This window comes from Aspergillus melleus (genome assembly GCF_016097325.1).
Source record: "Aspergillus melleus strain CBS 546.65 chromosome Unknown contig4, whole genome shotgun sequence".
NCBI lineage: Eukaryota > Fungi > Ascomycota > Eurotiomycetes > Eurotiales > Aspergillaceae > Aspergillus > Aspergillus melleus.
In genome coordinates this window covers 142,599-167,303 of record NW_025763373.1, presented here as the reverse complement: position 1 = coordinate 167,303, position 24,705 = coordinate 142,599, and the positions used below count along the sequence as shown (strand labels likewise).

The 24,705-nt window shown below is 53.2% G+C and overlaps 13 protein-coding genes across 13 annotated transcripts; 4 read left to right on the top strand and 9 right to left on the bottom strand.

Moving 5' to 3' along the window:
• Nucleotides 1-311: 311 nt before the first annotated feature.
• LDX57_006989 (uncharacterized protein) lies at nucleotides 312-1,883 on the top strand (the record flags this gene model as incomplete). Its single annotated transcript, XM_046088710.1, has 3 exons — nucleotides 312-517; nucleotides 571-889; nucleotides 942-1,883. 3 exons carry the CDS (start codon nucleotides 312-314, stop codon nucleotides 1,881-1,883), a joined length of 1,467 nt encoding a protein of 488 aa, XP_045944680.1.
• Nucleotides 1,884-2,975: 1,092 nt separating this feature from the next.
• On the top strand, nucleotides 2,976-5,595 carry LDX57_006988 (uncharacterized protein). The gene is made up of 5 exons (XM_046088709.1): nucleotides 2,976-3,143; nucleotides 3,205-4,045; nucleotides 4,094-4,529; nucleotides 4,583-4,868; nucleotides 4,928-5,595. The coding sequence occupies exons 1-5, from the start codon at nucleotides 3,000-3,002 to the stop codon at nucleotides 5,387-5,389; spliced, it is 2,169 nt and encodes a 722-aa protein (XP_045944679.1). The 5' UTR covers nucleotides 2,976-2,999; the 3' UTR covers nucleotides 5,390-5,595.
• Nucleotides 5,596-5,666: 71 nt separating this feature from the next.
• On the bottom strand, nucleotides 5,667-6,473 carry LDX57_006987 (uncharacterized protein; the record flags this gene model as incomplete). The annotated part of the gene is made up of 3 exons (XM_046088708.1): nucleotides 5,667-5,783; nucleotides 5,841-6,286; nucleotides 6,341-6,473. 3 exons carry the CDS (start codon nucleotides 6,471-6,473, stop codon nucleotides 5,667-5,669), a joined length of 696 nt encoding a protein of 231 aa, XP_045944678.1.
• A 688-nt stretch (nucleotides 6,474-7,161) lies between these two features.
• On the top strand, nucleotides 7,162-8,571 carry LDX57_006986 (copper acquisition factor BIM1-like domain-containing protein). The gene is made up of 3 exons (XM_046088707.1): nucleotides 7,162-7,597; nucleotides 7,648-7,719; nucleotides 7,770-8,571. Exons 1-3 carry the CDS (start codon nucleotides 7,405-7,407, stop codon nucleotides 8,360-8,362), a joined length of 858 nt encoding a protein of 285 aa, XP_045944677.1. The 5' UTR covers nucleotides 7,162-7,404; the 3' UTR covers nucleotides 8,363-8,571.
• Nucleotides 8,572-8,596: 25 nt separating this feature from the next.
• LDX57_006985 (uncharacterized protein) lies at nucleotides 8,597-9,696 on the bottom strand (the record flags this gene model as incomplete). The annotated part of the gene is made up of 1 exon (XM_046088706.1): nucleotides 8,597-9,696. One exon carries the CDS (start codon nucleotides 9,694-9,696, stop codon nucleotides 8,869-8,871), a length of 828 nt encoding a protein of 275 aa, XP_045944676.1. The 3' UTR covers nucleotides 8,597-8,868.
• Nucleotides 9,697-10,059: 363 nt separating this feature from the next.
• On the bottom strand, nucleotides 10,060-10,956 carry LDX57_006984 (uncharacterized protein; the record flags this gene model as incomplete). Its single annotated transcript, XM_046088705.1, has 2 exons — nucleotides 10,060-10,801; nucleotides 10,862-10,956. The coding sequence occupies 2 exons, from the start codon at nucleotides 10,954-10,956 to the stop codon at nucleotides 10,060-10,062; spliced, it is 837 nt and encodes a 278-aa protein (XP_045944675.1).
• Nucleotides 10,957-11,329: 373 nt separating this feature from the next.
• Nucleotides 11,330-11,590, bottom strand: LDX57_006983 (uncharacterized protein; the record flags this gene model as incomplete). Its single annotated transcript, XM_046088704.1, has 1 exon — nucleotides 11,330-11,590. The coding sequence occupies one exon, from the start codon at nucleotides 11,588-11,590 to the stop codon at nucleotides 11,330-11,332; it is 261 nt and encodes an 86-aa protein (XP_045944674.1).
• Nucleotides 11,591-14,711: 3,121 nt separating this feature from the next.
• Nucleotides 14,712-15,240, bottom strand: LDX57_006982 (uncharacterized protein; the record flags this gene model as incomplete). Its single annotated transcript, XM_046088703.1, has 2 exons — nucleotides 14,712-14,970; nucleotides 15,020-15,240. The coding sequence occupies 2 exons, from the start codon at nucleotides 15,238-15,240 to the stop codon at nucleotides 14,712-14,714; spliced, it is 480 nt and encodes a 159-aa protein (XP_045944673.1).
• A 538-nt stretch (nucleotides 15,241-15,778) lies between these two features.
• Nucleotides 15,779-17,005, top strand: LDX57_006981 (tyrosinase family protein; the record flags this gene model as incomplete). The annotated part of the gene is made up of 5 exons (XM_046088702.1): nucleotides 15,779-15,870; nucleotides 15,931-16,084; nucleotides 16,145-16,230; nucleotides 16,281-16,714; nucleotides 16,776-17,005. 5 exons carry the CDS (start codon nucleotides 15,779-15,781, stop codon nucleotides 17,003-17,005), a joined length of 996 nt encoding a protein of 331 aa, XP_045944672.1.
• Nucleotides 17,006-17,227: 222 nt separating this feature from the next.
• Nucleotides 17,228-18,903, bottom strand: LDX57_006980 (histidine phosphatase family protein; the record flags this gene model as incomplete). The annotated part of the gene is made up of 3 exons (XM_046088701.1): nucleotides 17,228-18,074; nucleotides 18,124-18,256; nucleotides 18,309-18,903. 3 exons carry the CDS (start codon nucleotides 18,901-18,903, stop codon nucleotides 17,228-17,230), a joined length of 1,575 nt encoding a protein of 524 aa, XP_045944671.1.
• Nucleotides 18,904-19,804: 901 nt separating this feature from the next.
• plyC (polysaccharide lyase family 1 protein) lies at nucleotides 19,805-21,225 on the bottom strand (the record flags this gene model as incomplete). The annotated part of the gene is made up of 4 exons (XM_046088700.1): nucleotides 19,805-20,094; nucleotides 20,147-20,404; nucleotides 20,474-20,826; nucleotides 20,879-21,225. The coding sequence occupies 4 exons, from the start codon at nucleotides 21,223-21,225 to the stop codon at nucleotides 19,805-19,807; spliced, it is 1,248 nt and encodes a 415-aa protein (XP_045944670.1).
• A 242-nt stretch (nucleotides 21,226-21,467) lies between these two features.
• On the bottom strand, nucleotides 21,468-22,247 carry LDX57_006978 (copper homeostasis protein CutC; the record flags this gene model as incomplete). The annotated part of the gene is made up of 2 exons (XM_046088699.1): nucleotides 21,468-22,098; nucleotides 22,171-22,247. 2 exons carry the CDS (start codon nucleotides 22,245-22,247, stop codon nucleotides 21,468-21,470), a joined length of 708 nt encoding a protein of 235 aa, XP_045944669.1.
• Nucleotides 22,248-22,787: 540 nt separating this feature from the next.
• LDX57_006977 (uncharacterized protein) lies at nucleotides 22,788-24,646 on the bottom strand (the record flags this gene model as incomplete). The annotated part of the gene is made up of 2 exons (XM_046088698.1): nucleotides 22,788-24,281; nucleotides 24,575-24,646. 2 exons carry the CDS (start codon nucleotides 24,644-24,646, stop codon nucleotides 22,851-22,853), a joined length of 1,503 nt encoding a protein of 500 aa, XP_045944668.1. The 3' UTR covers nucleotides 22,788-22,850.
• Nucleotides 24,647-24,705: the final 59 nt, after the last annotated feature.

Sequence of the window (24,705 nt, the reverse complement as noted above, 5' to 3'; positions counted from 1 at the left end):
CAGATTGAGGAAGAGCGCGAGGCAGTCTGTTTGCCGCCGGCATCGGCCATAAGCCAATCGTGTCGTGCTGACGACGGACTTTCATGCAACTAAATGCGAAGGATCAGAATGTTTGCGCCGCAGCCTCGCCCAAGGTTCTGTGGCCCAATCAAATATGATGCTATTTCCCGTGAGTGCCACACAGACCGACACCAGCCTCGTCCTGCAGTCTTGCGGACTCCGTCATTGCGGCGTGTCCCGCTAGGCACGCCGATATAATCCCATCATACTGTTATCAAAACGTAGAAACCTATGATTCAAGTCATCAAAACATGATGCCTATCAAAGCCAGATTTCAAGAAGCAAAATGGCATGTTCGAGGGTTCAGTAAGCAGCTGGCCGAGGAGGACTCGACCGAGCCGCTAGAGCGAGCCATCATTCGCAGAGAGACGTTGGATGAGGAAGAAGAGAACAGGAAGACTTCGCTTGTAAGACAATGGCAAGGCCTTTTCCACACTGATTCAGCTGAGGATCTCGAGTAGGTCGTCTTGCTTCACATCCAGTTCATCTCGTACCTAACGGCAAGTCCAGGCATCTACATCACGAGGAGCGGAGGCTAGAGACAGCAGCTCGTGAGCTTGCCAAAGCATGGTCCGACTTTCAAAGCGTTCTACCGCCAGAGCATCGCTCGCGTGTTGACACTCCTCCTGATATCACCGTGGTTTGGAAAGCCGTTCTCGTGGCGGAGGAGAGCTTCCAAGAGCAAAAGGAGACCCGGATGGGCAAAGCGAAGCAGGCAGTCTTCAAAGCGTGCGAGAGTCTCGAGGACCACAAAGAGTTGTTTCACATCTTCCCGACCGGAGACAAATACGTCTCGCTTGTGACGGGGAGTATCTCGGCGATCGTCAAGGTAAGATGGTATCTCGCAGTCCTATAGATGTTGTTGTTGCTGATACCGACAGGCCGCTGTGAACCACCAAGCCGTCGCCACCGGCGTGTCCAAGATTCTCGCAGACATTTGGGATGACATCAAACATCTCCGAGGGCTTATTTCTGGCCCTTTCAACAATGACCCCGTTCGACCTTATGTCGCCGTCTTCTACACTGAGGTTTTCAAAGTCCTTGTGGACATTCTCGTTCACTGGCACCAATCTCGGCTGCGCCGCGCTCTTCACAGCTTCAACTTCGGCTACGTCGAGAAGCTGGTGGGCAAAGCAAGATCGACCATGAAGGAGCTAATGACAAAGGTTGAACGGCAGATGCAGCTGGAAAGATGGAACAAGATAGCCAGTAAAGATGACTTGCTTCCGATCGGGGAAAAGCTCCAACTCCTTCTGCGGGAGCAGGCTCGCATGAACCAAAGCCTACAGATGTTTACTGTTGAGTCAAACCCCCAAGGTTCGTTATCACTTGATGTCGACGAGACCAAGCTTTTGCCTGTGCAGTCAGATTGTTCGTCTCTGTCACCTCCCGGCCGGACAATGTCAGATTTCAAAGACTCGGCTGAACACCTCAGATCGTATCTTCAAGACGTTTATTATGCGAGTTTGAAGGATCAAACCCATGACCTGTTGGTCAACTTCGAGGTCTTGAACACAGTGCGAAAATGGGTCACTACACCGAAGTCTTCCTGCCTCTGGGTTGACGGGCCTTTTAACGCCGCCGTCCCTTCCCAGAACACCCTCATGAGCAGCTCTATTCTCGATACGATCCGGTCCATGGATCTCCCAGTCATTTCATACTCCACTCTGAATAGCTGGGAGTACGAAACGGACCCACCGGGAGATTCCGAGTTTGTGAGAATGGTATCCTCGCTGCTATATCAGCTTCTCCAACATATCCCCGACTCGTTACAAGCTCCTGCCACACTCGACTATTTAGATATTTCCTCGCTAGATGGATAGACAGAGTCTCTATCAACTGCCCTTGCGATTCTTGAAAATCTGTTACTAATTGCACCCCGAACATTATTCTGTCTCATTAATGGCATCCAGCTGCTCGATGATGGTACGATGAGCAAAGCAGAGGAGCGGTATTTAGAGCGACTAATCAAACTATTCTGCTCGCCTAGGGAGACTCCACCTCTGTTCAATGTTCTATTCACGACCGATGGCTTCACGTCTCTTTTGAGCTTGCCCACCTGTCTGGACCAAATTGAAAGATGCACATATGATCAGCCCATGAGGCACAAGCGGAAGTCTAATGGTAATGTCAGCCTGATGACTACTTTACAACAAGCGGTTGAAGAAGAGTCCGATATCTGAGAACCAGATCAGGTCTGACTACAGTAGTCTCCTTGTTATAGAATTCATCCTGTGTTTATTTCTATTGCTGAGTTTTGGTTTTTCTCTCTCTCTCTCTCTCTGTGTGTGTGTCTCTCTGTCTCTCTCTGTCTCTCTCTGTCTCTCTCTCTCTTTTCATTTCTTTTTTTTTTTTTTTTTTTTTTTTCCCTTTGGTACGGAGTAGTTATTGTTGTTGTCTGTCTACTGTCAATTTCGTAGAGGGCTAGACGCGACACCATGTTAAATATTCCATGGGTGTTTTTACCAGGCATGTAGCAATCACGTTCTCTTCTTGAGAGGTTAGATCGGACTGTAGACCTGCTGTCACATAAATATATCTTCCGTGGCTATATGACATACCAATGATGAACTCCGAGCAAAGCACATAACTCCTCGATTGTACTTCAATGCTATTCCTGCATCTAATCTTGACTCGTAATCTAATCAAGACTATCACAAATGTTAAACTGAAAGTTGAGAGGAAGGGCTCATTCCGTTATTCCGAATAGTCCGAGCTCCGATGTCAGCCGTGCCAAGCCCCGGAAAATCGGAATCAAATCGGAATCAAATCGGGATCAAATCGGGATCAAATCGGGATCGGAATGCGCGAATGCCGACATATAATCGAGGTTATTCCGCGGCCTTCTCCCGGCGTCACTCTTTCCTGACTCTGCGCCGATCTGCTTCATTCACCGCCCCTTCCTGGGACTTTCACTTTTGACTTGGTCGGAATAGGGTATGAAGTCCCACGTAATTCGAGACGGCTCAGTCCGCAGGAACGGAAAGCCCACGTCCTGTGAGCCATGTCGCATCTCCAAGATCCGCTGCGATCATGCTCGGCCTACATGTGGTCGGTGTGCCCAAAGGAAGCTCACCTCAAAGGTACACAAATTTAATCATACCCCCCACTGTAATAGAGGATACCCTTGGCTGACTATCCTAGTGTTTTTACCATCCGGCCCCCTTGACGCGACCACGTGGTAGCAAAGCCCGTTCAGGGCCAAGACAGCCCGAATCCACTCCGTCTAGGCCCAGGACAGAAAGAAGCCATGACGCACAGGTTCAAAATAGTCCTGCAGTCCTATCTCAACTACACACGCCGGGTGGGTCTTCCGGGATAGTTGAGAGTGAGCCCTCCACCGCAGGACGAGGAAACTACCTGGGCCCGTCCAGTTTCCTATCCGTGTTTCAGGACGTTAGTCCCAACCTCGAGGTCTCGACATATAATCGATCCTCCGGCTCGTGGGGTCGTTGGACCAGTGCCTCGACCACTTTCGCGCGTCGACTGGTACAACTTCTTCGTCCGTTGGCGACGTACGAAGAGATGATCACCCGAAACTTCGAAGAATGCCTATTTAACACCATCCCGGAACCTCTGGCACTGCAGCCACTGAGGCTGCTTCGGACCCAGATCGAGAGCGGAAAGTGGTTTGACGATGAAGAAGCTTTAGCTTCTATGATTACCCGCAACACGGCCGAGAAATCGATTGTTATCACGCCTAACATGACGCCAGACGAGTTCTACGCCACCTTCACTGGGGAGAACCTGAGATGGGAGTTTGTCGGGATTATCTTCACTTTGGCAGGGCTGGCGACTACAACCGTATGGTATCAGTCCGACTCTTTTTTAAGCGAGACGGATAAGGATGCTTTTACGGAGGAGATGGCTGCTGCAAGTAACGCGTGCATTGAGATCTGCAACCAGCATGACAATGTGAACGATTTGTTGGTCTGGTTGTACCATACACACTTCACGCTGGTGGCCGATGCCATGGAAGAGCTTAGTATGAGTACCTGGAATGCGTCTGAATTCGTCCGCTTACGAAACTTAGGTGACTACGTGTTTCGAGTCTTCGGGGATTTGATATCGCACATGTATTCCCTTGGCCTGCATCGACTCCAAGCATCTAACGCAGAAATACCCTTTTTTCTTTCGGAGACACGGAAGCGAGTATTTACCTCGTGCTATCGCACCGACAAGAACATCGCGATGTTTCTCGGGAGACCGCCCCGACTGCCGGATCATTATTGCGATACAGATCTGCCGCTAGATCTCGAGGATGAAAGTCTAGTCCTAGACTCGGAGTCTCTCAAACAGGTCTTGCGCGGGATTTCTGCAGACGGCTGGAGTGATTCACCGTTTTCTCCGAATGGGAACATCCGACCGGCAACAGCCGTACGAGTGAGATATAGGATAGCGAAATTACGAGAACGAGTGGTGGCTTTGTTTCTTGGTAAGAAGACAAAGGCCTTTGACGACGAGTTGCAGTAAGATTTTCCACACCCCGCAACCTAGGAAAACATTGCTAATAAGCACCTAGGGCGGTCCATCTCGACCTGAAACAAATGTGGGAGAGCATCCCAGCCCCATTTCACTATCACGCTGCCGGGTTCGGAGACAAGAACCCGGCCAACGCGTCCGTTCGGGTCATTACTTGTATGGAGTATCTGCAGGCGGTTTCGCAAATAGAGCGAATTCGATGTCGCCAAACTCCAGATGCCATGCATAGCTTACTGGACTCATCGATGCGAATCGTTACCGCGTTGATTGATTTTATTAAAGCGCGGAAGCAGGGTGGAAATATCCAAAAGGGGTACATGGGAGTGGTGAGCTACTGTGCCTCCAAATAGTTATTAATTCTATAGCGGGTATTAATTCTTTCTAGTTCCTTCTTTACGGTCTCCCAGCCGCGGGCGTGCTCGCGATTGAGCTTCATCGATGCACCGTGCAGGGGATGCCGCTTCCCTCCCCTATTCCACGCTCTACTATAATTCGTAACCTGAGCCTGTTGGTTTCATGGTTCGAAGACGCCAATAATATCATGAGCATCACGCAGAAAAACTGCGTGCAGGTGAGTGAGGTTATAACGAGACTTCTTGACGAGACTTTGAACCATCAAGTCGGAGAAGGTGTACGAACGACGGAACAAGTCCAGCATCGATCGGGGACCGGAGGATGCGAAGGGCCAGTGAATGATAGTATTACAGCTATTTGCCCAACAGCCGACCATCTCCTGTTACCGGATGACAATGCCCTCAATGTGAATTCATTTGGAACGAGCGTTGAGTTTCTCGATTGGTGGGATGAATTCTGGGTCGATGGGTCCATTCCAGATGTTGTCCTATAAATCACTAAAGCCTCAGGGCGGGATAATGAACTTATGAAGGGTTGAAGATGATCCAAATGCATGAAAAGATCATGTTTTCTATAGATACAGCTCTAAGGCTAACAGACATGTGAGTCAAGTCAATATCCATACATGAAGTATTAAATACAATTAGAGCTGGGCCAAACATGTAGTGGGGGATAGACATCTGGCCCAGTGATGAAGTTAATTAGTGATACTGGTCATCCTGGGAAATGAGTTGGATACTCGAGGTGGGCGCAGGATAGGCAGGAAAGACTTAAATGCCCATGGCAACCGCAACGAGGGATCCAACAACGACGCCGACCCACAGGTTACCCTGAGCGCTGGTTGCGGAGTTTGAGAGAGGAATATCCGAGGAAGAAGCGCTGGCGGTCTATTGAACATGTCAGCAATTAGCAGCATAAAGCTTGAGACAGGAGAAAAGACGCACAGCCTGTCCGGTAGGGGTACCCGATCCAGACACGGGAGTCGACTTAGACCCAGTTGGGATTACCGGATGAGAAGATCGTGGAGCCGAGGCGGTGGTAGTGAAGCTCTGAGTAGCAGACGGAGCGGTGGTGCCAGGGGCCGTGGTGGTCTCCTCATTTTCAGTGGAGGTAGTTGCCGCCTCGGTGGGAGCCTCGGTGGCAGTGACACTGGATCCAGCGCTGGTGGTAGGAGCAGGTCCCACAGTAGTGGAAGCGCTGTCACCATCATCATTACCCGCGTCCTCAGGAGTGGAATCCAAGCCACAGGACTCAGCGGCCTTAGACACTGAATTGCCGTAGTATTTCCAGATGTCAAACTCATTGGCACACTTCAAGCAGTCAGACAGCTGAGACTTGAAGGTGCTCGAGTCACAGAAGTCGTCAGACCGGGAAGACGTGATCACGCCACCTTCAAATTGTTATTGATGGTTTTGGACAATGGAGTGGTGAATTGATATCGTACCGCAGTTGGCATGGCATTCATATGCAGGGGTACCGGGGTCCTGGCGACGGTGAAGGGGAACGAATTCAGGGTAATCAAAGGCACTGGCGCTCATAACCAGGCAGGTAAAGGCGGCAAGAGTGGAAAAATGCATGATGAAGACAGCAGCGAGTGAACCTGTCAAGGCAATGGAAACACCGAAATCTGGGACAAGTGGGTAAAGAACGACACTGAATGAGAGAGCGGTGTCTCGGAAGCAGCTCAAGAGCTCTTACTTATAGGCCTGCAAAAGAGCAGAAAATTGCCATTGCATCCTCACGAACGCTTCATTTCCCAGTTCCCGTCCGATCCATCGTACGTGTGCTCGGAATACCAGCATCCTGTCGGGTCTCATTGCCAATTCGAGTCGGTGTCTCACTCGAGTCACGCAGCCTAGACCTAAAGGGGCTTTCCGAGGGCTCTCTCCACCGCGATCCATGTTCACCAGGGCTGGTCAGGGAGCAAACGATGTAACGGTCGCTCGCTTATGGCGGTCAGAGTGGGTCCCTGGCCCACGGCCATCTTATCTGATTGATCTAATCTGATCCCCTGTAGCCAGTCTTCTCCCGTCGCCGAGGCCCCTCGATATTAACAGCCCCGCTGGGCCCTATGAGAAGACGAGCTGTACTGGTCCGAGCGGTTTTCTCCGACTGATAAGTTCATCTATTCGGTCTTGGCGGTGTGCTCGGGCTTGCAGTAATGTCACGGACTGAGTTGCTAAAATGTCACTCCACAACCTGCAGGGAAGCGAGAACATCCGGTTGGTTTGTTATTTGCACCAACAGAAAATCTCTGATAGTGGCCCTGATGGTGCCTGTTAATTCTTGGTTTAGGACATGGTTCATGGGAAAACATTGGAAGCTATGACACATTTGCCGCCGAGAGTGGTTCGGGCATTCGGCGCCCTTGCGTTCAGCGCCGACTCGAAGAAGCGGCGGGGGTATAAAGAGGGGTGATCGGGTCCAATATAGGTAAAAGACATAGTAACCTCCATCCATCCTGTCGAGAACTTTTCCTCTTGTCTGTCCGGCTATACTCTGCCCATCATGAAGAGCTCTATCTTGTCCCTTCTCGCTATTTCCGCCATCGGCGTTTGGGCTCATGGAGAAGATGCCGCGAAGGAGATGGGCGCGGTGGCATTCATGTGGCCGCCAGACCGAAGATGGGGGGAGAAGTTTGATAGCAACGCGCCCTGCGGCTCGTCTACTGGACCAGTCAACAGAACGGACTTCCCCTTGAGTAGGTTACGGTTTCCCTCCAGCCAATTACAGTCTAACAATGGAATATAGTCAACGGAAAGCTAGCCCTCGTTGTGCAAGATGAGTCATGGAACGTCCAGGTCTCCATCTCTCACAAGAACAGTATGCACCATCTTGCTCTTCTTCACCAGAAAATGACTAACTCCCAGTAGACCCCACCAGCAACGACGACTTCGAAGCCTTCATCGAGAAGTCTGATGTTTCTGAAATCAAACCCGGCCACGAATGTTACTCTGTCCCGAACCCTGCTGTCGATGCCGAAGCAGGGCAAAACGCAACCTTCCAGATCAAGTACACCAGTGATATGGAGACCGACAAAAACGAGACCTACTATGCCTGTGCCGATGTGACCTACGTCCCTACCAGCAAGTTCACATACTCCGTTCCTTGCTTCAACGTGACGTCGGATGAGTTCACCGCGGTGAGTACTACAACGGCGGGAGCGGGATCCACCGCCACGGCTGGGTCGTCGAAGGGTTCCGATGACAAAAGCAAAGCGGACTCGGAGTCGGACTCTAGCAGTGGCGGTGGGAGCTCCGGTCTTTCGGGCGGTGCTATCGCGGGTATCGTGATCGGCGCAGTGGCAGGTGTGGCCATCGGCATTGCGTTGCTGTTTGGATACCGAAGACTGCTGCAGAAGTATCGCTCGGCGAGGAACCAGGCATCTGTCAGGAATGTGGATTGGGCGGAAAGCGCCAAGGGAGAAGTTGATCACACTCCGTTGGGGTTGCGGAAGATTAGGTGATTGTCTAAGATCATGGTCATGTCATGTAATCGTTGCAGAATCGATGGCATGGAGATGAGGAGAGGTGGGTAAGAGGCAGGCTAGCTGGTGGATGTGGTATGATAATGCGATGTATGCTTCATGTTTATGTTAATGTCTTTCAACCGAGATAATCAAAGTTTCTCCTCTATGAATGACTATGGAACCTACTTATTTCGATTCACTTCGCCAGGTGGCGTGTTTGTATAACCTTTTGTGGGGGAACATTATCATTGTCTAGAATTTGCCGTCATATCATAGCTCTTCGAGTACACAAAGCCTTCACTGAAGGAATGAATACCTCCATATCTTTATTGAACTCATGATTCTATACTACGGATACGAAGGTTCCACTACCAAGCAAGTAGCCATGATATGAAGAGCTTTTCAGCCAGCTCGCCAAATACCGAAAACAACACTCGCCCCTCCCACCCTACGTCTAGACTCGCCTCCAACCAAGAATACCAGGTACACAACAAATCAACCGTTCACTCTCCAGGTAGCAACGCATCCTTCCACCCCCTCCCATCACCAACCCCAGGCTCGCTGCCATCCTCTCGAATCCCCTCCCACTCGGTCATATTCACCCACCCAATCAACGCCCTATCGCCGAAGCCCCCCACCCAGAACACCTGGCGAACGACCATCCTAGCCCAGAATCCTGCATGCGCCGCGCCCTCCCGGCCAGGCAGCCAAGCCCTCGCATCCGGATGAGCGTCCAGAAAACACCGTTCCAGACCCACTCTCGTCTCGGGGTCCACGGGGCTTGGGTAGGGTTCTAGGTACCCTATCAGCACGGCGCGCGGTAGCGCCATGCGACTGTCGGATAGGTCTCGGAGGGGGACATCCGTGTCAGAAGCGATGTGGTCCCACCAGTCGAGGGAGAGGGAGACGTTGGACCCGAAGGCAGCGTTTTTGAAAGTGGTGCCGAGGTGGAGACCTAGGATAGTCGGATTTCCATCCGGGTGACACGAGGCAACGTATTCCGGCAGGGTGATAGGGAGCCCCGAAACCATTCCTGGCGGATTGTAGTGGTGTACAGGATCGGGGATGATGGGTGATGGGAAAGTGGTGGAGATACGGCCGACGCTGGACTTTTGCAGGAGGCGCCGTGCTTGAAGGGTAGATGTGTACCAGGTCGGGAGAGTGTGATGCTCCCAGGAAGGCTTCGGGGTCTGGTGCTCTGTGTTCAGGACTCTCTGGGCGTTGTCCTGTGCTGGAAGACTATTCGATCCCAGTGATTGCAGGAAAGAAAGTGGCGATAATCCTAGCGCCAGAGGGCTGACAAGGAGCAGGATGGCTGGCAGTAGTTGCATGTTAGGCAGTGGGGATTAGCGACAATTCATCTAACATGAGATGGGCTTGTGTGATCCGAAGGGAAGTTGGTTGTGGAATGATGAAGCCTTTATACTTCGCTGGCAGTTCAAGTGGATCACGGCGATTCGAGTCGCTTTTTACGGCAGTGACTAGTATGCCCACCGTTCCATTGGGAACCACAGACCCAACGATGAACCTCGGAAGGAAGGGATCCGAGATTGCCCATCAGAACCTGCTCCGATTGCTGGACTTGAAGTAGGCCGATATTTGGTTCGATGGGGGGAAAGATAGCGATGTGAAAACTGCAGCAACGCATGAAGATTCCGCCCATCTGTCATTCAAAACCGATCGACTGAACCGTTCTACTGAGTGTCCAAAGCTATCAGATTCTCCGAGTCAGGCATGCCTGCTCTCTTTCCCCTTGTTGCACCTGCAGTAGCGATTTGACGCGGCCCTCGATATCCCGGCATGAATCCTGCGCACACGTACGTGGCAACCGCTAGCATTTCCATGACCACGGCCATGACAATAAACACGAGCAGACAGCCCTTAAACCAGTGGAACTCCATATTGTCGAAGAACACGCACAGCGCCGAGTAAACGACGCGCACGAGCAGGAAGGGCAGAGAAACCGCGGCCGCGATCAATAGACGCTTTTCCGCTGACGAGATGCATTGGGTGTAGAAGCACAACGACCCCGTGCAGACAGCGAGGGATGAAAATACAATCAGAGCGAGGATCACGCTTGCAACGAGGGCAGACGGAACTTTTGTGGTTGTGAATCCCGCAAAGTCGGAGTCAGGCACCGACGTCGCTCCGACGATACCCAGAATGAATGCCGCGACAAGAAGTACAGCTTGAACGTGGATGACGTATGATCGGACAATCGTCTGGCATCTCTTGTGCACACTGTCGCGAACCACCAGTACGAGGCCCAGCAATGTACAGAAAAGGAGAGGAAGTCCAGCATGCGCCAGAGTCGCAGGTCCCCGGTACAGAGAGAAGTTCAGCGGCGCCGCGAGGGTTCCCAGTTGCATTGCGGCGCCGAGAATCCGGACGGTCGCAAAAGCGATTAATGAGGGCCAACATGGTTGCTTGCGCCATCTGAGAAGGGGATCTGATTAGAACTGGTTTTCCAGTCGTTGAAGGTGCGCAGGGACTTACCCATGTCGCACTGTCAGCGCGACCGCCAGGGATAACGCGACCGTATAACAGACCACTTCAGCGGTCGCCATTGCGTTTTCGTAGGACAGCTTCATTGTACTGGCTGAATTTTCACCTTTTTTTTTTAATTCATTCTCTCCCATCCCGTCTGTGATGACTGTGGTGAGCGTCGCTCTGGATTTTAACCATGAATTTGTGTTGCCTGGAGGCAAGAGGCGCAGGCATCAACAATCTGGAGGTCCGCATTACGTATGCCTCCTGCGTGAGCCCAAACTAACAACAACAAACTGAAAATAGTAAACTAGAATGGAATATAATTAAAAGGGTAAGACGAATGCCGCATGAGGGAGGGCATAAAGAAAGTAACGCAGAAACTAAGGGCCATCAGCAAGAACAACACGAAGGCACCATCCATGAGTCCTACGATGGGCCCGAACATACATTAACATTTCAGTGCCTACTCTAATATCAGAGCGACACGATCTGCATTAGTTTTTCTATATCAACTTCATCATCTGAGAGCTCCATCGGATGCTTCCATTCCAGGTTTGACTCGTCCTCCTTCGTCCATCGTCCTCTGGCACCTTTCAAAAAGAGTTTCCGCCTCGCCATCAAGGAATCTATAACGGCATCAATCCGATCATCATAGGAGATCGATTGAGGAATCGGTGACGGCACGAAAGGAGTATCGAAAAGTTTAAGCCGTTGGAGTCGAGATTGATCCCACATGACGTATCCCCATCGTCGCACATCTCGTGCCTCAAGGTCGCAAATAAAAAAGGGCCACGGGGAGTGTAAGTGAACATAGCGCCAGGCCTCTAGTGGACCGGGGTCTGGCTCAGGCGCATCTGGGATTAAGTACGGCTGAATCTGTTCTTGACTATAGTCCTCGAGGGGAAGGGTCTCATCTATATCACTTGTCATCATAGAGGCAAGGTCACAAGGCAAGAAGGTGAGTATCGACGGCGCTACAGGAGTAAGAAGCCGATAACGCTCCTCATATGTCTCCGCTATCATTACTTTGTGTAGGAAAGCGAGCCCTTGCGAGAGCTAATAGCTTCGTGTTAGTGCGTTGATTGAATTATCCTGCAAGAAATAGACAATACTGACAATGTTTGCTATATGTGAGGCCCATTCGTAGTCCCAGGCTTCGAACAGCGGATAGGCGATACCCCGAAATCCCCATTATATGTCGTGTTCGGCAATGTCGTTAAATGCTATGCACCGGTCAGTGATACTCACTGGATAAGTGCTCAAGCGGTAATATGAAACTCACGAATTGCGATCACTCTAAATAAATATTCACCGACGGTGGCAATTTGTTCAAGTTCCCAGGCACCAAATTTTTGTAGTAGGCGTCCCAAATTTCCACATATTCGAAGTCTGCTTTCGTATATCTCCCTCTAAATAGATTTCGGTATATCTCAAAGCTATAAAAGCTGCGGGCGACCCGGCACCATTCGAGTCTCGAAGGGGGCTGATCAGCCACGCTTAAACCGAGGCATTCCGTGGATGCTGCAGAGACAAAGACCTTTGTCATGAATTTTATGTGATCATGGAGAGTTTGCAACTGGCTAGCGGTGTGAAACGTCCAACGGAAGGACGAAGGGATGCGTCGTGGTGCCCGACGATGCTCGTCGAGTATCGCAAAGACCTTGGCTCTTGTCCAGGGCTCCACGTTCAATCGCGACGAAATTGTCGCCAATACGGCGTCCGGCAAAAGCTCGGGAGATATGAGTTGTAGGACGACACGGCGTAGAATGGCGGTTTGGCTGGAAACATAGGCGGCGTAGAGGGAGGGATGGGTAAGAATAATAGCTCTAAGTGCATGAAGGTCGGGTAGATGGCAGAGGATTGCTTGTCTACACTCCAGAGGTAGAGTGCAAATTGATATTCTGGACGGCGGGTGATTCAGCGTAGCCATCCTAATGAATTGGAGATGTGATGAGAAAGTGGTTGAGATCAGAGGTAAGGGAGGGAACCCAAGATAAGCGCCGGGCCTACGGGGGGCTCGAGCCGCCATTCCCGGCCGTACGGCCCTCTGAGCGTGCCATTCGTTCTAAGAACACTAGACGTATCAATCTAGTCAGCTTCAAACTCCTGTATTATATAGAGCCATAGGTCCATACCATCGGTTCGGGGTGTTCTTGCGAGATCAAGGTGCCCTGCAAAGGTACGCTGGGACCCCAAAACAGATGGCCAATGCTAGCCCCGTTAACATTGCAGGCCATGCTGCGGTCGCAGTGGCGGCTGGTGTGTTACCGGTCCCCACGGGGGGCATGACCGCGATTGGGAAGGTAGGAGTTCGTACGTCGTAGCTCGGCTGCAGCTTGAGCGTAGACGTTTCTTTGTGGGAGGCGAATGGATGGTGTTCCGTAATGAGTTGCGAGTTTCTATGGACCGGGGGAGGTGAAAGGATGCTGATGGGAGTATGTTGGTGAGTGTCATAGTTCCTGTCCCAGCAGTGCCCATCCTGAGAGACGTTATTCTTGTCCCCTGCCTTAATATGGAAGGGGCGATACGGAGACACGGCGAAGCACCCCATTACCGCGCCATTATGTCCGTCTTGAACTAGAGCAATGCCGTTTTATGGCAAACCGCGCGGTATAAACAACCAAGACCGCGGTAGGAATTGTTTGTTTCTTACGGCGAATTGCCGTAGGCTCCCCGGTGAGAGTGCCTTGCTCGTTTTCGATTGATTTGAGAAATTCGGTGAGCTCGTATGGGTTCTGTTCAGCACGGCTTTTGCCCTTAGGGCCCTTCATTTCTCCCGTATTCGGTCTTGTGCCTATGTCTTCACGTGTCCGATATATCCCAGGAGATTCCGGTGCCGTAATGTCACTTTTGCATTTATGGCCATTGTCTCTCGAGGAAGTATGGCCGGTTGCCGAGCAGCGGGCTGTTCATCGGGGAGGATCTTGAGCGGCAGGGGATACTCGTCTAAATGGGTTAGTTTGGTCAACCTCAAACTTGTGGACAGGGGCCATACACTCGCATCGAGCAGTACGGCTCAAGTAGACAAAATCATTAACGGAGCTGGACTTGAAAGGTTCCAATGGCGCGGGGAGGCGTCTCTGGTGACTGGTAGCACTCTTCAGTCAACCGTAATGAAGCCAAAAGATTTATGGCGTCCTCGGAACTCACTCCCTGTCAATAACTAGTCGCAGCCAGTAGCAAAAGAGAAGTAGTAGACTAGTGAAAACAGTCATCCCGAGACCGATAAATACCGACTGAACAGTGGTGAATCCAGCGTAGCTGGGCTTCCCAGGGTCTCCGATCGATGTGGCCGTAAGAGTAGAGCTAGCGGTGCGGGCTGCCAATACCAGTCCGGTTGGGGCCATTTTGGCGGGCGAGAGGTATGGTGAATAGCGAACTGTATATCAGTAATATGACTAACAGTGATATGGATGGGCGGTGGTGATGATATTGTGGTATGGACCTTGCAACCGTGCCGCGCCTAGAAGAATACCTATGGCTCGTAGCCTATTGCTCGATAAAGAAAGAGCGGAGCGCTGCCTGTGGGTGCTTAACGATCTTTCTCAACGTCCAGTATTTCATGCTGCAGAAACGGAGGCGAGCTGCATAAATCATGGTCCTTTCGAAACAGGAGAAGATGTGTACATATTCACCTCTTTGAAGTCGTGTTCCTTGGGAACCAACATCTCCTTCTTGTCCGCAAATTCAATCGCATCAGCAGCGGGAACGGCATCATCAAGATGGTCAAATCTGTCCGGATATTGATGCCCGCAGTGACAAAGTAGGTAACAGATAGGTTGTTGCATCCCTCGGGGAACATTCGGTCCCACGCGCGCCAAGGTTGAGTATGGCATTCAAAGACCTGCATACCTAATCAGTCTCTTGTTGCCTCTTTGCGTACAGCCTGGGAAATCACGTTGACAAAGACCACGATTATAGTGTATATTAAGACGAATTTTGCCACGCCTACAACCACATGCCGGAAATTCGGTTTGACGAAGATGCGGTGATACTGGGCCAAGATACTGAAGTTGGCGAGGCCAATGGCCACCGGGTAGACGATCTGGAAGGCGTACCAGTGCTTCAAGGTGGGAACGAGGATCTCATGTAGAGGAAGGTCATTCACGTGTCGACTAAATTCACATTGTCAGTAGCGTCTGAGCAGGGAGTGACTTCACTTACCCCGTTCCGAAGCTGACGTTGAATACACTCATAATGCCCATCGCAACGGTGACAGCCAACGCCAAAGCGATAAGATGGTCATCCGCTCCGAGCTTCAGAACATGGAAGGCACGACAGTACCATCGTAGGGCTACGCTAATGCATGACAGCAGCAGGAGGACGCCGGTCACTATCAGGAACACTGGCTGCCGCGAGCCGTTGATTGGGGAGAAGTACGACATGACCGGGCTGTTGGTCGTGTATCGAACTGACAGGACAGGGTTTCTTTCAATCAAGATGACCTGAGCGCCATCCGGGGAAATCCAAAAAGTCTCTCCTTTAACCAGACGTGCTATTAACCAACTCAAGGCTGGCCGCCCCGAGTCAGCCATACATGCTACATGCCAATTCTACGTTGATAATTACAGAATCCACTTTTGTCCCAGGGAGATGAGGCATTTTCCATCCAATTTCTTTGTGCGGACGGGATCTCGTCTACGCACTATTTAGATGCTATCCATGGCGCTGGGACAGAGCACCACCCTGAATCCCAGTCCAGGAGGCCAAGACGAGCCAGTCCGATCCCTGCGGCCACCATACTCGATGTAGTTAGAGCCCGGGGAGATCTTCACGGCGGATAAGGCTTACTGAGTATATCTCGGAGGTGCCGGACAGGGCCGCAGCAGTCGGTCTGTCGGGGTTTTCCCCCTCTCCGAGCTCATAAATCGTCCGATTTCCCCTGTCCGGGGTCTGAAGTTCCCGTATGTTCCCTTACACACAATGCGTTTGGTCAAGCTCCTCTGGTTGGGCGCCCTGGGGTTGGCGGGTGAATGTGCCGCTGTCTGTACGGACCCTCCCCAACGCAAGGAATGGTATGCGCCACGGCTCTCATCTCCGGACCGTCGTCGGTGAGTCTCTTAACAAATCTGAAGGAGACAGTTGGATCGCTCCGAACGTCGCGAGTACCTGGACGCGGTGATCTGTTTGACCAAGCTGCCCGCCGTGCCGGGGATCAATGGCACCGTGAACCACTATGACGACTTCCAGGCCGTGCACTCGGCCCAAATCCCGGAGATTCACTGGGTGGTACGTACATGCTATAGTTTATTCTTGGCTTCTGCCGATCGTGCTGACTGAAAGGTCTAGGGCCACTTTATCCTCTGGCACCGATACTTTGTCGCCGCGTACGAGAAAGCCCTGCGAGAGGAATGCGGATACAAAGGCGCTCAGCCGTGGGTTTCCTCCAGTCCCTCGCCCTTTCTACCATGTACTGACGATGTAGATACTGGAACTGGTCCCTCGATGCCTCGCCGAGCCGCACATCTACCGCCATCTACGAGACCGAGATTTTCGACGAAGAATACGGCTTTGGCGGCAACGGTGACTACCTCTCTGCTCCGCCCTCGAAGAACCCCTTCAATGTAACCGGTCGCACGGGCGGAGGATGCGTACATGGCGGCGCTTTTGCCCCGGATAAATTCCTGCTCAACTACCCTCAACCGGGCTGTTTGCATCGCGACTTCATTCCCTGGGTCATGAACTCCTTCTCTCGACAGAGCTTGGTCGACATTGTGACGAGTCAGCCGGACTATACGAGCTTTGCGCGCGCAATCGAGAACATCCCTTCGTTCGAGGAGCCGAATATCCATGGCGGCGCGCATTTTGGTGTCGGTGGCATCTTGGGGACGTTGGGCGATCCAGCGGAAAGTCCTGGTGGTCAGCTCTACCTTTGCAGTGATATTCTTTGGAAATTCCCCGATACTAACGAGTCCAACAGATCCTCTGTTCTTCCTCCATCATGGAAACCTTGACCGTGTCTTGTGGGAGTGGCAGCGTAAGGAACTTCCGGCGCGCTATCACGATGTCGGCGGTCCGATCATTCCGATGGACTATGGTGGTGTCAACGTGACACTGGAATTTGAGGTTAACATTGGCAAGTTGGCACCCAATGCCACTCTGGAGCAGTTGCTGGGGATACAGGGCGATGTATTGTGTTATGATTATTAGACTATCTCCAAAGAGTCGACCCGACATAGATTTTAGCAGGCTGACATTGGGTTCGGGCGCTGCAAACAGAGCTGTGATCTCGCAGGCGAGCCCAACACTCGATATTACATGTGGTGTCAGGCCCAAAGACATTGATTGAATTCGAGTGTAGTATACATATCAGTACATTATCCCTTATTCAACCCCTTCCTTTCGATTCGTATCTCATTCAAACGAGCCTTACTACGACTCAGGCACGCCATCTCCCACTTGTCCGCCGGTCGGATACTTTCCGAAGCAGGCGAACTGGTACTGAGCATTCTTCTTCAACTGATCGACACTGCCCAAGAACCCATCCAGAGGGCAGAACCCATTCTTGGCGTCCTTGCAGCCAACAAGGCCGTCCGTCGGCAACGGAGCATCATTCAGCACAAATCGAATATGCTGCTTCGTATTCTTCTTCTCCAGTCTCGGGTTGACGTAGAGGATAGGATCAAGCGACTGGAAGGAAGTGTTGCTGGGGCAGGTCCAGATCTCAGACATGAAGCGCGCTCCGAACGGCGTCAGGTCACTCAGCGTGAAGGTCCGTTTCGCGGGCGCGTGGTCCACGTCATTTGGCAGCCCCTTGGGACCTTGGTTGAAATGTTCCAGCCCGAGAGCCGTGATGACGGAAAGAAGGATGTCGTCGTGGGACATGTCCATATAGAATGGCTGGTTGAATGGGAACTTCTTTTCATTGTTGTCGTAGGTGTAGTTGATGCTGGTGTCACTGGAGTGGATCAGCTTACCCTCCAGTCGAGCCGCCAGCTCAAGGACATAGCCGATCCCCTGGGCGCGACCGGTGGGAGAGCCAAAGGCAAAGTTTCCGTAGTACTGGATGTCCACGTTGTAGGCAAAGTCCTTCCATTCCTGTTCGGTGAACAGGGAGCAGAACGAAGAGCCGCCCAGGCTGGTATGTTCGTAGACGCACAGGTTTTGCATCGCCAGCACGTCAACAGAGGTTAGGTTGAAGTCGGAGGAGAAATAGCTCGACAGCCGACTAATAGCGTTTTTAGTGTATTTTTGGATGAACACCTCAGCAGACCGGTCCCTGACACGGTTAGTAGGGTCCCCTCAGAACAGAAGTGGAAGACACTCACCCAGCGGTCTGGTCACCTGGGCAGGAGTCGTAGGATGCCAGAGTATTGTTGAAGAAGCCGTTGCCCTCGGGGATTACGACCAGATCATACTGATCCTCCGAGTTATGCGCGCTGCTGTTGCCGAAGAATCCGCCTAAAGAGAGTGATTAGCATCACGATCTTGGGTTTTTCCTCAGTGAACCTACTGAGCCACCACTTTGCACTCTCGAAAATGCGTCCCTGCGACGTGGTCCGAAAGACTGGCTTGGGTCGAGCGGTTCCGTTCTTGTAGACGTTCAGCGACTCATTCCACGCGGCCACCGTATCCCGATCGGCGCGATACAGCAGCCGACCGTACTTGACCCAGAAGTTGGCCCCCGAAGTATCCTCGGTAGCGGCACCGTTCTCCATGAGGGTGTCTTCGCCCACGACGTATTCCCAGTTGTTCAGGAATTTGAGTGGTCCGCTGGCCACGTCCTTAGAGTGTTCCTTGGTGTAGTTGGCCAATTTCGACGCGAAGTCACTCATGCCCTTGCCATCAAGCGGGTTGCTGGTCGGGAACCGCTCTGCATGGCGGTGCAAGACATGGACTTGGGATAGTTCGCACCCTTGGGGTACCCCCTTTGGCACACCGAAGCTCTCCGCGTTTTTGTACGGGGATAGGTTGGCCCAGCTCTTGGTCATGTCAAATCCGGAAGCAAAGCTCGTGCCCGTCGGAGCTGCTACTGCGGACGTAGACGAGCCTTGAGGGGCCGCGATGCCCACCCCAGCCAGAGCCAGACACACAACGAAGTTCTTCATGATGGAGGTGTGTGCTTGGAAGGAAAGTTTGGGAGGACCGCGGCAAGACGTCGTTTATATGTCAGTGTTTGACAAGGTTTAGCGACATGACGTTGAACGGGGACGCGCGCCGATCACGACCGGATTCAAATATCCCGCATTTCCATTAATCACCCCGTGACTAATGAATTCAGGATAGGGCCGACTGCGTGGACAATGACTACGGAGTAGTACTTTCTTCAGTCCGGTGAGAGTCGGTTGATTGTGAGTCCAATAGGTACGTCGGATGATAGCCGTTTCGCTGGGAAATTGCTAACATCGTCGCGGTTCATGCTGAGCTACATACTGCGCAGCAAAGGGATGTTAACAGCCTGCCACCTTTGCTTCAACGGATCGCCGGCAATTGATCAGCTCAATTGTTGGCACTAAGCCCTAGAGGCTGCAATTCCCCGAGGACAACCGCCGACTCCACGGGGAATACCAGGCAACGATGTCACTCGGGTCAGAAATGCTATGTATTGGAGACGAAAAGGACAAGACTGTTCTGTCTTTTCCACGATAACCCGCATGTGAAGGGCACAGAGTTTGCCTAACAGATTAGCGAGGAATTAGCGTGTGGGATATCGAGGGTATTGGACCAACGAGAGAAGATCGGAACAACGCTAAAGAAAAGCACGCAGTTACATTGAGACTGGGGCGACACTAACGCATCCTTCGGTAGAAAAGCAAACAAACAAGTGCTGCATCCTGTGTCGACGTTGGTTGCGGCCGGCTTTGAAAGTCGTCCGCTGCGATCGTGACCAGAAGTTTTCCGGGCAGGGAACAAAAGTATTGACGGCCCAAAACATCAGAATATTTACATAACGCGATGCGACAATCCAACTCTCGACCTGTTTTCAGGATTCCCCCAAAATCGGACTGCTCACTGGTAGCTCGAGGGGACCAGAGAGTTTGCCCACACTTCCAAATTGGTATACCCACTGCTGTGCAACTCCATCGAATCCGCCGTGTTAGGATCCGTGCCCAGCTCTTCCTCGGCCTCGTCGGGAATACCATCGCCATCGGTGTCCTTCGGCGACGAGCCTCCGTCGAGCTCGCCGGCGCCACCCATGGTCGCTTCGTCCGAGATCAACTCACCCTTGGTGCCGTAGGATTTGACCTGTGCGATCAATTGCGTATCGACATCATCGCGGACCTTGGAGGCACCGCCGGCTACTCTTCGTTAGTTGCGTTCGTTGCTGAGAGCAGAGTGGAGACACGTTACATTCAAGGATATAAGCAACGGCCTCCTCGGGGGTAAGTTGCTTGGCCACAGCTGGGTAGTCGTACTTGGTCGACACAATATCCATTCCTCCGTAACTAGACGCGGACTCGCCCAACTTATTCCCGTTCAAGGTGCCATCCTGATCGGGGTCGTAGAAGTTATTCTCGACGTAGCCGTGGAAGTTCTCGTTGCCGCGCGTGAAAGCCGTCACGCTGGTCGAAGGACCACTGATGAAGTAATTGCCGATGATGTTCGCACCTACGGAGTCAAGCCCATGGAAGTTAGTCATATACATCCATAGCTCTCGGGGTAACAAGGATAACATACGAGATTCGCTGCTAGATCCGCCGGCAATGTAGCCTCCACCGCCACCCCAGTTGTAGACGACGTTGTTGGTGAACTCGTTGACCCCCTTCACCTTGGGATTGCGCGTCTTGTTGTCAATATACAGGTTGCGGAAGATGGAGAGTCCTCCATCAGTCTCCATCAGTCCACCGCAGGAATGGGTCTGCAGCCCCTGCGCGATAATGCTGTTCTGCACGGTGACGTTCTGGGCGGTGCCGCTGATCGAGAAGGTCTCGTCGCGACCCCAGGAGACCGACAAATGGTCGAAGATCATGCGCTTGCCCTCGGCGATGGTGATGGCGTCCTTTCCAGAATCCCCGCCTTTGCCCATGCGACTGCCTTCCCGTTAGCTCCAGAGACAACTCGACGCGACCGAGCCAAACTTACACACGGATATATCGCACGATGGCGTCGTCTGCGTTGGAGAACGACCAGCCATTCCCATATACCGTAATGCCGTCACCCGGGGCCGTCTGGCCCAAGATGCTCACTCGCTTGGACACCACGATGCGGTCGTCGATTTCAATGACGCCGCCGACCGAGAATACGACGATGCGGTCCGTCTTCGAGACGGCATCACGCAGCGACCCTTCGCCAGAGTCGTTGAGATTGGACACCACGTAGACTTCGCCCTTTCGGCCGCCGACCGCGTTGGCGCCAAAGCCCTCTGCGCCGGGGAAGGCGACCAGGCCGCACACGGGTTGCAGCAGAGCAAGCAGGCCGAGGAGCAGCATTGTTGTGTTTCGCAAGCTGACGGACAAACGTCTACCACGATGCAATCACCCGTCGCACGTACTTCAAGGGGACTTTATACGGAGCGCCATGTTCGCGGGCCAAGACGGACGGTGATTGCTGCAGAAATGCTGGTTCCGAGTAGATTAAAAGCCACTGTCGATCACGTCGCAGGCGCATCTCCACCTATCAGACAAGTTCTGCAACTGGCGGACACCTGCGTTTCGCGACGCCGGAGGATTGCCTAACTCAGCCGGCATGCATCCAACGCTCGTCGCAGCTGTCTGACTTGATCCTCTCGTACCTCGTCCTCGGATGGCAGCAGGGCGGCGGAATGAAACGCCGGCGCTTGCGTCCTCTCGCACAGCCAAGTGACATTGGACGGTCGCACTCCCCCTCCCACGATTATGTCCAGCCCATGCCTCCTTGCCCATGGGACTAATCGCTCCCCGAGGGGTGTCACGCAGTCCGTAGCATTTCGTCCGGAGGGTCCCCCGCTTGTCAGGACGGAGGTGAACCCACACTTGGCAATATCCGTCAAGGCCCCTTCCCAGTCGGACTCGGGGATCAAGTCAAAGGCGCGATGGAAAGTGCACGGTCGGCCCTCTGCTCGCGCCACGAGCGCCTGGTTTCGCTCGACATCGATGGCGACCGAGTCTGAATCCAATAATATGCCGAAGACAAAACCGTCAACACCTGCCCGTTTCAAATCCTCCATGCTGGATTCCATCGCGGCGTAGTCGGTCGCATCGTAGCCGAAGGAACGTGCGTGCGGTCGGATCATGGCGTAGACGGGGATCGAGAGCTGGGATTTCACGGTCGCAACGGCGTCCAAGGAAGGGGTGAGGCCGCCCAAGGCGTAATCATGGCAAAGTCTGCGAGGAAGCAACCGAAATGAGACTCTGGGTCCATAGTCGCGGATTCTTTCGACTGGAGGTTGAACTCACTCGATACGGTCGGCCCCTCCATGGGCTGCCGTGATAGCTGATTGGGGAGTAAAGCAGGCAATTTCGAGGATGGTCATGCTGTCGTTGAATCCGATCGAGTTTTGCCCGGGAAATTAATCTGCCGATGGTTCAGGGGTCGACCTGGTGGCAGGGGAAGGCGTGCTGGTGCAAAGAGTGCAGGAAGAGAAATATATATTGGGGGAGTTGCCGTCCGAACTTCATCTTCAACTATGAACGGGCGGCCGGTCGGGAGTCTCCAAGTCACCACCGCAGAACCCCCCACACCTCCTTTCGCTACACTTTATTCTGGAGAAACAGAAAAACAATATACCAAGACTACAGGAGTAGATTGGTTTACTGGATCTGACATCAACGCGAAGTGCCCTTGAGATGCTCCGACAAACCGCGTCACGACATGTCAACAATCAACATGCACTTTCAACATACGAAGTTGGGACGAAGGCAACGCCAAATGAAAGGGGATTCAAGAGTAATTGATATATCTTACTATCCATTCTTCGCTGGTAACTTTGTTTCTGTTGCAAATTATGATGGCAGCATAAGGGATTGCTGAAATCAAAACAAAATGACCGCGCAGGATGCTCCTGGTTACGCCGCCCAAAGTACCACCACAACGCCTCGCATGCAGAACTAGACGAAAGAAAAAACATCAAGAAGGACTACCCGGGAGTCTGCAACAGCCACGCCGTGCGCAGTCGGGCTTCGACGCTCTCGGTCGGAAACGCATGCTCGCGACGCATCACCCCCAACACGTCCAGGAGGGCCGTCTGTTCGCGCGCGTCGTCAAAGTACTCGCCGCAAGTGATGATGCCCATGAGGGCCTCGAAGAAGGTTGACGGCGAGTGACGGTTACTCAACGCCACGCCGCATAGCCGACGCACGATGACTCGGACCGACTGCATCGTCTCTCGCCGTCGCGCCGCCGATCCGGGGCCCAGCGGCGGTCGCGTCGGATCGCAAACCAACAGCAGCAAGCGAGCGAGGTCGCCATGGTTGGTGCCCGTGACGTGACAGCGGTCCAGATGCCAGATTTCCGGGAAGATCTGGTCGGCGCGAGGGTCGGCATCGCGGCAGTAGAGCGCGTCGAAGGAAGGCGGCCGCGACGCATGCAGCTCCTCCTGGTACGTCACCAGCGCCTGCCAGCGTTGAGCGGAGGCATCGCGACGGCCGTAACAGCACTCCAGCACGTCGGCACAGAAGATGACCATGCGATTGGCCCAGACGGCGTCGGGGGCGGGCGAAAGCGACCGGACGTCCTGGCAGTGCGCCAAGGGGAAGTCGACGGCGCGCTGTTTCATGAAAGAACTCAACACTTCTTGGCGCAGGGCCACCCAGAAGGCCGCCTGACGTAGACCGTCGGCCGGTGAGGACCAGCGCGACTCGACGCAGTGCACCTGCGCCGAGATAAAGACGTTGAGCATGCGCAGGAACACCTCCTGGTCCTCAGCCTCCTCCCGCAAGGGCGCGTCCATCTCCTCGTCGGTGCGCAGGATGATGGCGGCGGCCAGCAGATTCTCATTGTGGACCTGCTCCGGGTCCATGCTGAGGGCCAGCAGGTCGCGTATGCAGGTCGTGTGGTAATCCAGGGCCGACTCCTCCGTCAGCTCCGGCAACCGATGCCCCTGCCACTCGACCTCGCCGGAGCTATTCCGATGCCTCGGCAATCGAACCAGATGCCGCGCCGATGTTGTCAGGATGGCCATGCGCAACGGCGTCGACGAGCGGGCACGATGCGGCACGACCCGAGCAAAGTGGCTCTGGGGGTCACAGAGGTCGAATCGGGCTGCGAGCTCGTCGACATAATACCGCAGTAGAATGGCCGCCTGCCGTTCGGGATCCGAGACCAGATGACGGATGTGCGGGCGCAACGGAGAAGCAGCAGCAGCAGCAGCAACAGGTAACGATGGCGATGAAGCCGCAGGACGGGATGGCTCTATCGGCGCTGCATCATCACCCGAGTCGATCGTCGCCTCGTCCTCCCACCAGCTGTTGGCGATGACGTCGGCCGTCTCGTCGACAAAGCGCCAACGTCGCGGACGAGAGATTATCCATACTTGATCCGGCTCGAACCGACTGGAAACCGGGCGAAACTGAACGCGGGGAGAGCGTAAACAGGGTAATCGGAGCGACTGGCAACGCTCGCACGGCACGGAGGCATTGCATTTCAAATGCCGGGCTGTGCACAAGGTTAACGAGGATCGGAGGGGGGAAATCGACACGATGCAAACGACTTATCTGCAGGATAAACATGGGGCAAGCCGGGGCATGACCACGGACAGTCGCCGAAAATTGCGCCTTTGGGAAAACCGGCAGGCAAGATCGGCGGGGAGAAGGAAATGGCGTCGTTTGCCCGGAATTCAATGCGGACTAAATCGCTTTATACCTCGCGATGGAGTCTTTCCCCGCGTCTCCACTTCGTCTGGGCGCCAATCACGCTGGCCTCTAACCTAAGCATCGTGAATGGAATGACGATATCAGTCAGATTCAGACGAGGGGGTGTTGGAGGGGCGTTGG

Coding starts and splice junctions, on each gene's coding strand:
- LDX57_006988 (XM_046088709.1), top strand. CDS start 3,000: ATGAAGTCCCACGTAATTCGAGACGGCTCAGTCCGCAGGAACGGAAAG. Junction 4,046..4,093: donor CGATGCCATGGAAGAGCTTA/GTATGAGTACCT, acceptor TACGAAACTTAG/GTGACTACGTGTTTCGAGTC. Junction 4,530..4,582: donor GCCTTTGACGACGAGTTGCA/GTAAGATTTTCC, acceptor ATAAGCACCTAG/GGCGGTCCATCTCGACCTGA.
- LDX57_006986 (XM_046088707.1), top strand. CDS start 7,405: ATGAAGAGCTCTATCTTGTCCCTTCTCGCTATTTCCGCCATCGGCGTT. Junction 7,598..7,647: donor CAGAACGGACTTCCCCTTGA/GTAGGTTACGGT, acceptor AATGGAATATAG/TCAACGGAAAGCTAGCCCTC. Junction 7,720..7,769: donor CTCCATCTCTCACAAGAACA/GTATGCACCATC, acceptor AACTCCCAGTAG/ACCCCACCAGCAACGACGAC.